We start from the raw sequence: 10,215 nt of genomic DNA on the forward strand, positions 1-10,215 counted from the left end.
CATGCCTGTCTAGCGTGGCTACTCTGCACATTCTTCTTAGGGCATCTGTGCCTGAGTTCTGTGGTGTAGTGCAGGTGTTTTCCAAGGACCGTGCTGTTACCCTAAACATTTGGTCTTTCACAATGACTTTTAAACAGGGGAAGAGAATGCTGAAGATGTGAGGGAGAGACAATAAGAGAATTTCTCTTTATGAGTATATCAAAGTAATGTGGTATATAAAAGCAAATAAATGATATTCAGGCCTTTTAGAAGGACAAGGACATCCTTCTTAATTTCCTTATGGGTCAAACTAAAAGAAAATGGCTTAAGCAGCAAGAAAGAGTTTCATGTGGAATAATAAAAACATAACTGTTCAGCGTAAGGGTGATTAATGCTAAAACAGACTACACAGGAAGATTCTGAGGCTTTTAATCCTCACAAATTTTAAAAATATAATTGGCAGCTATCTGTTATTGCATGGATTAATAACTGTCTTGTTTGAAACCCTCAAAAAAACTGGAAAAAGAAAAATTATTCAGACTCCTTGTCTTATTTATGTATGTTGCAATGTATGTAGTAAATCACAGCCCATAATTTGAATCATACTTGTGGGTATATCCTGCTACCTACAAAATAAATTGAATGAATAAAGAAAAAAACAGAAATCTTGTCTCTTGAAACTTTGGCTAAATGGTGGCATTTCTGTCAAAGAGGAGAGCCATATTTTAGTTGCTACCCAGTCATATTTGTACCACCAAATTCAAAGCATTATCAAACATGCATGCACATAATTACTTTTAAGGGTCAGCTATCCAAAAGCCACAAGTGGTCTATCTTGCCTACCTGGTAGTCCTGGCAGTCCAGGTTGTCCACTCAGGCCAGGTTGCCCTGGATCACCCGGCAAACCCTGGTAGCCTTTTGGCCCTGAGACTCCAGGAATACCTTCCAAGGAGGAGTAGGAGAGACAAGTTAGATTATTATTAATCCACGAAATGAATTTGATAAAACAAGCTATTCAAGTGTTGAACCATACATAAAATAGAGGAATTGGTGATATTCTGATATAGTACATTAGTCCTGTATACATACCAAGATCGGCTACCTTTTATTTACCTAACACAAGAAATACAGAGCACTTAATGAAGTTACTTTCTTCATTTGGCCTCAGTATCACACAGTGAAAAATTCCTAGGTTTTCTTTTTAAATTCTATACTTTCTTTAATAGGGCTATGTGAAAGGTAAGTGTACTTTACTGCCTCTATTATACAGAAAGCATGGCTGAAAGAAAACAGAGGACTTGCAAGGAAGGAATAAGCCAAGGAAGGTATCTCATTTTAGCCATAATAAAAAGTAGCCTCTTTTGTGATTGCACAAAACTGCAATATTTCAAACATTTTGGAAAAGTATCACCAAATCTTATTCTTTGGGAAACAAAACATCTGTGTACAAAAACATACTCACAGGTATACAACTGACAGTATTAATAGTTAGGACACAAATAGTGTTACAAATTTACTACAAGCTGCCAATAAGCATAACTTGTAATGTTCGTTATTGTTTGAAAGACTATATAGTTTTGAAAGACTATATAGTTTGAAAGACTATATAGTTTTGATTTTAAAATCTATTTTCTGTAAGTGCTCTGTATGCTGATTTATGTTTATCTTTATTTTGATACTTTGTTCTGAACATATTACACTTCTATAGAAAAAGGGATTTTTTTAAATTAAAAAAGTCTCATGTACTTCATGCCTTATTTGCTTCTAATAAAACAACGATAATAACATAGTTGTCTCCTACATATAACTCAAGACTTCCTCCACTACTGAGAAAGGCTACTCATAGCCCAAAACTTTTTCTTATTCTGCCAAAGTAGAAAAACAGTGAACTATATTTAAAAGCCAAGTATCATATGGATATTAAAACACTGCACTACAACAATGTACCTGTCATCCAAATCTGATTTCAAGGGAAAAAATTAAAAAGACCAGCAAATTTCCTAAACAATGAAATCTGTTTTCCAAGTAATTGTGGCTATATTTCCTTTTCTACTTACTGTTATCATGTACTACTTTTTGAATGGCTTGTAGGTGACTGTCTAAGTCTGTTTGAAAACCTCACAGCTCAAGAGAACAAGGAAAATACTCAAACAAAAAATTAGCAGTTCAATAGTATGAATCAAGTGAAAATTAATATTCATTACCAAAATTTGATACACCTAAGTACCTTTTGTTGATAAATCCTATATAACAATTTTCATATAATTTTAAAATTAAACTCTAGGAGCTTGGGGTATAGCTCAGTAGTAGTGTTTGTGCTTAACATGAACAACGCTCATATGCTCAATTTCCAGCAACAAATTAGAAAACAAAAATGTAGACATAGTGGGAAAAAGTATTTACAAATATATGATTACATTCACTCACCTGGTAAACCAGGTTCCCCCTTTTCTCCTTTTGCGGTCAGGAGATTTGGATCCATTGGACCAGGAGGGCCTGGAAGGCCAGGTTCTCCTTTACCACCTTTTTCTCCTGCAGGGCCAGGAAGTCCTGGGTGACCCTGTAAGCCATTATCACCTAAAATCAATATGTATGGGGAAGATACAACAGATCAGATTCATCTATCACAATTAATATGCCTAAAGATTATTTATGTAATTGAGAGTTGGGTGGGCTAGTAGACCTCCAAAACATATACGCAACTTAAGTTATTGTCTATGAATTACTTGAGTGCATACACACTTTAAAACTCAAGTAAAAACATCTCTTCCTTCTGGAATTCTCTGACCCAAATGCAAAAGTTTAAGCCTTATATTTTTGAGAAAAACATTTATAATTCTTCATGTTATCCAAACGAAGTAAGCCACCAAATTTAAAATGCCAGGTCACATAGAAAAATGTATTAATAGTGCTGATTTTAAAGTACTCAAATAAAACTTTCTATGCAATAGAGAGCAATGTTTATTTTTTACTATCTCCTACATATTAGTTAGCAAACCCCAAATATTACCTTTAAGACCAGGAGCACCACTCCTGCCAGGAATTCCCAAAGGTCCTGGTGGACCTGGAGGTCCCATCATACCCATTTCACCTTTGGTACCTTTGAAGAATATCAACAAATAACATTTTCCTTTTTTGCTGGAAAACTACGGCAGAATCTTAGCACCTACTATTGTAAATACCCAGGGATATAGATGGTCATTATGGCAACTAATCTCTAAAGATGGGTCCCAGTGAAGAAAACTTCCCAATAAACACATCTTGGTCTAGCCCTCCCCCTGGAATCTAGGCTGACCCTGCATTACCATTAACTAAATTATACTGCAAAACTATCAAGTTAGATCACAAGAAGTCTTGCAGTTTATACCTCGGACTCCTGGAACCCTCCTTTTTGGCTTTTGAGATTCTTTCTCTTAGAAGCCAGCTGCCACGGAAGGATAAAAATTATACTGATACTCTGATGGTGTGAGGAGTGCAAGCCATATGAAGAGGAACTATGGGCACTATGGGTGATGAGAAAGCATGTGAGTCAAGGAACACCCAAGGAGCAGAGAAGTTCCATTGAACAAGTAGAGCCTTGGGACCTAACTACCTTAGTTGGGGTTACATGGGTTACAAATAAATAACCCAGAAAAGCCATCTCTCAATTTTTGATGGCAGAATCTTAAGCAAAATAAAAATGTTGGTTTAAACCATTAAAGTTTGGGGTTCTTTACAATAATGTTTAACGAGAATTCTAACAGAGAAAAAAGTATACTGCAAAAAGTGAATGGAGTCTCCTTCAATCAAAGCTATTTTAACAATCTTACTCAACAGATAAGAGTCAATTAGAGAAGAGCAGGATGGGAATAATTCAATAGAGTCATATTAATTTCATGAATCAAAAATGAGAGCAAATATTAATCAAATTACCTGGGAATCCAGGGGCACCTGCTTTTCCTGGGAGTCCTGGTGATCCTGGAGGTCCCATAGGACCAGGTGCACCAGGGATCCCTGGACTGCCCCTCTCACCAGGAGGTCCTGGAACATCAAATCCAGGAGGTCCTGGATCTCCCTTCTCTCCTGGTATTCCATGTAAGCCTAGTTAATATAACAACAGTATTAATAAGTATCAAGTCAGTTTTAATTGATGTATCTGATAACATCTCAATCCACTTGTGGAAAAACTACTGCCAACATAGTAAATAGGGGAAAACTGAAAGCTTTAGCTCTAAAATCAAGAACAAGACAAGACTGTCCACTATCATGACTTGCTTTCAATATGGTACTTGAAACATTAGCCAAAGCAATCAGGCAAAAGAAAGAAAGAAAAAGGACATGTATAGGAAAGGAAGAAGTCAAACTACGATTATTTGGAGATGACATGATTCTCTGCATAGAAGAGCAAAACAATTCTGCCAGAAGACTCCTAGAATTAATAGCCTAATTCAGAAATGTAGCAGGATACAAAATCAACACACAAAAATCAATAGTGTTCATTTACACCAATAATGAACTCATTGAGAAAGATTTAGGAAAATAATACCATTCACAATAATAGTAAGAAAAATAAAGTACTTAAGATTTAACCTAACCAAGGAAGTGAAAGACTTCTATAACAAAAACATCAGTATGTACTCTGAATAAGAAGATTTAAGGTTTTTTAAAAAATTTTTTGACTAGTTTTGCATGCTTATATCTGGTAATCTAAATAACTACTTTGAAGATTACAATATATAACAACCATAATTGATTTCCTATCATCTTGATATTCTGTATTGTTTTTAACATTTTTAAAAATTTCTATTCTCTTTAAAATAACAAAAATTTTAAAAAAATAAAAATTGAGAAAAGTACATGTACTGATTTATTTTCTAGCAAACAAGTGAGAGAACTCTCTGCATAAAAAATCTGAAAATGTTAATTTTGACATCATGTACACAAACTGACTGAAACATCAAGCTTTAAGATTTTGAATCGTATTTCTCTAAGACAGTGCTTGCCAAATTATTTCTGGTGAAACACCAACTTTTCTTAGTTGCTATTTCTTTATGTACTCATTTTTGGACAACATACATTATAACATAAAATAAAAAACCAAAGACATATAAAATACAAACCTACATTTTTGTTATTGTATTCAACAAATATTATATTATCAAATTGCTAGAAGGTTTTAAACACTTAAGTCTTGATCTTTGTCCTCCTTCTATTGTAGCCTGGTAATTGTGCTTCAACACTGGCTCTATGATTATAATTGAATTTGCATGGTTGTAAAGAATTATGAATGATTACATAATGTTAATATCTGACTAAGTCAGTTATATGTACCATTTGATTATACTTTGGCTTTGGTTCACATGTGTTTTTTTCTTTTTCTGTTTTTTTTTTGTTTGTTTTGTTTTGTTTTGTTTTGTTTTTGTACCAGGAATCAAACTCAGGACTTTACACTTGCCAGGCCGGTGTTGTGTACATGCTGTTTTAATAAAACATTAGTATTAGTCCTTAGTAACTGTTGTTTCTCAGTAATTCAATCAGAATTTTATAGAAGAACACATTACATTGTAAATTTCTGTAAGACACTCCCACTACAAAAATAAGGTTATTAAAAAGTATATTTATGGTGAAATAATTACATTAAAAACATTATGCATATTCTTATTGCAATACCTCTCAGTTCTGCAATTTAAGTGAGTCACTTAATGTTGGTGGTATTCTTTTCTGCAATCTGGCAATGATGCCACAACTGAGTGGTAGTTGTTGGAGGCTGAGCCACAGGAGCTAATGCTACTATAAAACATATGTTGTTATTTTTATATAAAAACAAGAGGTGGGAATTGAAAATCTGTTTGATGTCTTATTTGAGCATGCTCTTAAAATTATAGAATTCACTTTCAAAAATTAGAGAATTCCACTTATTTGTCACAGTGGTAATTGTTCTAATGCTGTCATTTATTAGTAATGTACTGTAAAAAAGGGATGAGAAATTTTATATTGATTGATTTGTGAAGTAGTGTGAGATACCTAATAATGAACACTATAAAGGTTCTATATGGATCACTACCTATTGTTATGTATTTAAACCCAAATAGTTTTTTAATGGTTTAGACTGAATTAGAAATAATGTTTCTTGGGGCTGGGGATTTAGCTCAGTAGCAAAGCTCCTGCCTGGCAAGCGCAAGGTAGTGAGTTCGGTTCCCAGTACCAGAGAAAAACCAAAAAAAAAAAAAAAAGAAAAAAAAAGAAATAATGTTTCTTCAAATATGTTCCAAGGGCAGTATATGAAATAATGAAATAATAAAAAAATTGAATAATTCTGGAGAAAGAATTTGTCTTTACTTTTAAAGCTTTAAGATAAGACTTTTGAAAAGTAACTTCAATATTTTGTAGATATAAAGATCAAGAGGAAGAGAATTTTACTTTAGCATTAAGTACAGCCACCCAAGCAGAAGTATGTTGCAAAGAGTCTCATTTGTTTAGGAAACAAATCTGAATATGGAAAGATTAAAACAAAAAATCTTGACAAATAGAAGATATATAGAGATCATCAATTAACTATTCCAGTGTCCTGCATTAAGAACAAGGAAACAGTCCTTTTCTCAAGTGTTCATATAGCATATTATATAAATAAAATGTATTTGCTAATAAAAATGTAGTAAAGTATTTATCACAAAAATATACTTTACATTCTTATTTATCTCTGATTTTCATATTGCTTTCAATAATCACTTTGGAATTTAAGCTCCTATATATTGAATTAAAATAATTTTATTTTGTACTATAACAGGTTAGGTAGAGAGAAATAAATACTTATTATTGGATAACTATGCTTAAACCAACTTACATATACATTGTTATTACTATTAGTAGTAATAGATAATATGGTATACTTTTAACAGCATAGATCTTTTCCATACTATCAGGAATAGGCATCCTGAAAATACATAGGACAAAGAAAGCCAATATAAAGTCAAAAGTTCTTCCCAGCACTTGGGAGGCTGAGGCAGGAAGATCACCATGAGCTTCAGGTCAGTCTGAGCTACACAGTGAGATCCTTTCTCAAAAAAAGTCAAAAGTTCTGCTGAATCTCTTTATACAGAAATTATATGAGTATTCCTGAGAGGCTATATAGGGATATATAAATACTCTAAATTTACTGGCAACCAAATGTAATTGCTACTATAAAAAAGAGGAAAATTTTAAAAATATGTATTATCTGTGAAAATTTCACACATCTCTCTCTCTCTCTCTCTCTCTCTCTCACACACACACACACACACACACACATACACACAAATTTCACTTTGTCCAAAGGTTTCATATCCCTCAGAAAGGTTAGATATTTATAATGCATACTCCCTAAACTCTGAAAATAACATGAATAATTTCTGGGATTTTGTTGATTTTTGTCTGTTTTCCTTAACAGTAGTGAAGAATTGTTTTTTCTTTCTTTCTTTTAGCTGATTCAGCCACACACTTTTTCCTCAAGCTGGGGAAGCATTACAACATATTTCGCTCAGGTTAGGGTATTATCTGTTGACATGAAATAGAACATGTTTAATTGAGCACTAGAAAGATTCATTAAAGCTTCAGCATTCTAGTAAATGGCCAAACAAAACAATAGGAATCAAAACCTTCTACATTTTCCTGTAGTAGTAACTCATGGAATGAAGTAATTTTCCTTCTAGTCCCTTTACAATTTTCCTTTAGATTTCCTGATGTCAAGTGAGGAATTGATATTCAAGTGGACCTTAATTTAAATATATGTTAAGCTGTATAAACTGTGTTGGAAAATAGAAAGGCAAATAATAGACCTCAAAAAAATAGAAAACTAGACACAAAGAAAAATCAGAAAAGTGCTATTCAAACATTTTGCCCTAGAGAGAAAACAACATAGAAACTCTGCATTAAGTTTTCTACTACAAAATGAAATACAAGTATACACAAAAAGCTTAGTAAAAACTGAGATTTAAGATGTCATCCAAGCATTATAACTCAGATTTATCAAAATATTAGTAATAGTCTTTCTGATTAACGTATAATTGAGATATATGAACAAGAATTACAGTATTTTTTTTCTATTAGGAGTGCTTTCATTGAATTCCACAGGTTTTGTTATATTCTCCTCCCACAGTCATTTGACTCTACAAACTTTTTAATTTCTTCTCAAATTTCTTCTTTGATTCATTGATTATTCAAAAATTTATTATTTAATCTCCATGCACTTGCATGTTTTTTGTGGTTTCTTTGAATGCTGATTTCTAGTTTCATTCCTTATGACCAGATAGTATGCAGGGGATTATTTTAATTCTTTTTTATTTATTTAAGCATGTTTGTAGCCTAAGATATGTTCTATTTGGGAAACAGTTCTGGGTGGTGCTGAAAAAATGTGTATTCTGTTGTTGGATGAAACACTCTGTATATCTCTCCATTTTAGTCCATTTGTTGAACTCTGTGGTTTAACTCTGATGTTTCATGTTGATTTTTTTGTCTAGTAGACCTGTCTATTTGTGGAGTGGGATACTGAAGTCCAGCATAATGATAGAATAGGTGTCTATCTGTTCTTTTATGTTGCTTAGCATGCCAAAATTTTCTGCATAAATTATTATCCTTTCCAGATGAATTGCTCCTTTATAGTATATAATGGCTATCTTTGTGTCTTTTGATCAGTTTTGAGTTTAGTTATCCTGTATCTGGAAATAACATAGCTGCCCCTGCTTACTTTCAGGCTCTAATTGCATGGAGTATCATTTTCTATTCTTTCATTTTTAGCCTTCTGTTTGGATGAGGTATGTCTCCTATATGCAATATGTGATTTGTTTAATTACTCTCTCACTCAGATGTATAATTTGCTGTAGGCTTTTGGTGCAGTACACTCAACAAGATACTGGCAAACAGAATGCAACAAATCATAAGAAGTTCACATATTATGACCAAAGTGGCTTTATCCCAGGATTGCAAGGATGACTTAAAATACATAAATCCAGGTTCCACCCCTCTGCACCTGCTGGAGCTGAGCTGAATCTCAGATAGCTTCTGGAACACTGCTGAGTTTCCCCTCTCCCTCCTTCACGAGTGTGCGAGCCAGGTAGAGTCCCAAACAGCTTCAGGTGCCTGAGGGGCCACTTCCCGCCCCTATCCCTCTTGGAGCTGAGATGAACCTTGGACAGCTTCAGGAACAACCATGAGCCACTCCTCCCCATCCTTCACCAGCATAGGAGACAGTCAGAGCCCCAAACAGTTTCAGGGGCATGGGGGGGGGGGTCCCACTTCCCGCACCTCCACCAACTTTAGAGCTGAGTTGAACCTTGGATAGTTTCAGAAACATCCGTGAACCATCCCTGCTCCTCCCCCACGAGTATGGGAGCCAGGTAGAGCCCCAGACAGCTTCAAGGGCCTGGGGGGCTACCTCCTGTCCCCCCCATTGGAGCTGAGCTGAACCTTGGACAGCTTTGGAAACGTTGGGGAGCTGGCCCTGCCCCTGCCCCACCAGCTTGGGAGGCAGGGGGAGCCTCAGACAACCTCAGGGGCTTTGGGTGCCCTCCCTGCCCCCACTCTGCACCCTCGGGGGATCCAAGCTGAACTTCAGACAGCTTCAGTGGCCTCAGTGACTGCGTGCTCACCCCTCCCCCACTTGTGTGGGAACCAGGCTGGGTCCCAGGCAGTGTTTGGAGACTCAGTGACCACAACCTACCCATTATTACACCCTGTGGAAACAGGGCTTAAACCCAGACAGCATTGAGAACCCCTGAGTGGGAGCCAAGCTGAGCCGCAGACAGCTATAGGAGCATTGGGGATCACACCCTGCCTGCACACACCATCGAGGGAGCCACACTGAGCACCGGGGATCTTTGGGTCTTTGCCTTGCCACTCTGACATCATCCTGGGGGTGAGGCTGAGGTCCAGGGAACCTCTGGATCTCTGAAAATGACAAAATGAAGGAGCAAAATGCAATCGCAGACCTCGGCCCAACCCAGAACAAGTCCAGGAGATATTGACACCGAAGAGGTTGGAAGTCATACACCTGAAATTTCTGAAATGATACCAGCTGAAGAAAAGAAACAACCCCATCAAGCCATAGAAGATATCAGATCAGAAATAATCTCTGAGGTAAAAAAAAGGAATGACAACAATAATGAAAGAATTGCTTACCACAACTAAAGAAGACATAGAAAAGAAATTAGAGGAGGGGGCTGGGGATTTAGCTCAGCGGCAAAAGCGCCTGCCTGGCAAGCGCAAGGTCGTGAGTTCGGTTCC

The 10,215-nt window shown here is 35.8% G+C and overlaps 1 protein-coding gene across 5 annotated transcripts in view; it reads right to left on the reverse strand.

Annotated features, from left to right (window-relative positions):
- Col4a5 (collagen, type IV, alpha 5) overlaps positions 1 to 10,215 on the reverse strand; it is a 240,931-nt gene that overhangs the window by 51,238 nt on the left and 179,478 nt on the right. For all 5 annotated transcript variants that reach the window (XM_013504524.1, XM_005404675.1, XM_005404674.2 and 2 more), the window contains 4 exons: positions 3,892 to 4,059; positions 2,990 to 3,079; positions 2,407 to 2,556; positions 823 to 921 (listed from right to left, as the gene is read on the reverse strand). In XM_013504524.1, coding sequence (XP_013359978.1) covers positions 823 to 921; positions 2,407 to 2,556; positions 2,990 to 3,079; positions 3,892 to 4,059 — 507 coding nt within the window. The remainder of the gene's footprint in view (positions 1 to 822; positions 922 to 2,406; positions 2,557 to 2,989; positions 3,080 to 3,891; positions 4,060 to 10,215) is intronic.

This window comes from Chinchilla lanigera, unplaced genomic scaffold (assembly GCF_000276665.1).
Source record: "Chinchilla lanigera isolate Chin_1 unplaced genomic scaffold, ChiLan1.0 scaffold00089, whole genome shotgun sequence".
In the NCBI taxonomy this organism is placed as follows: domain Eukaryota; kingdom Metazoa; phylum Chordata; class Mammalia; order Rodentia; family Chinchillidae; genus Chinchilla; species Chinchilla lanigera.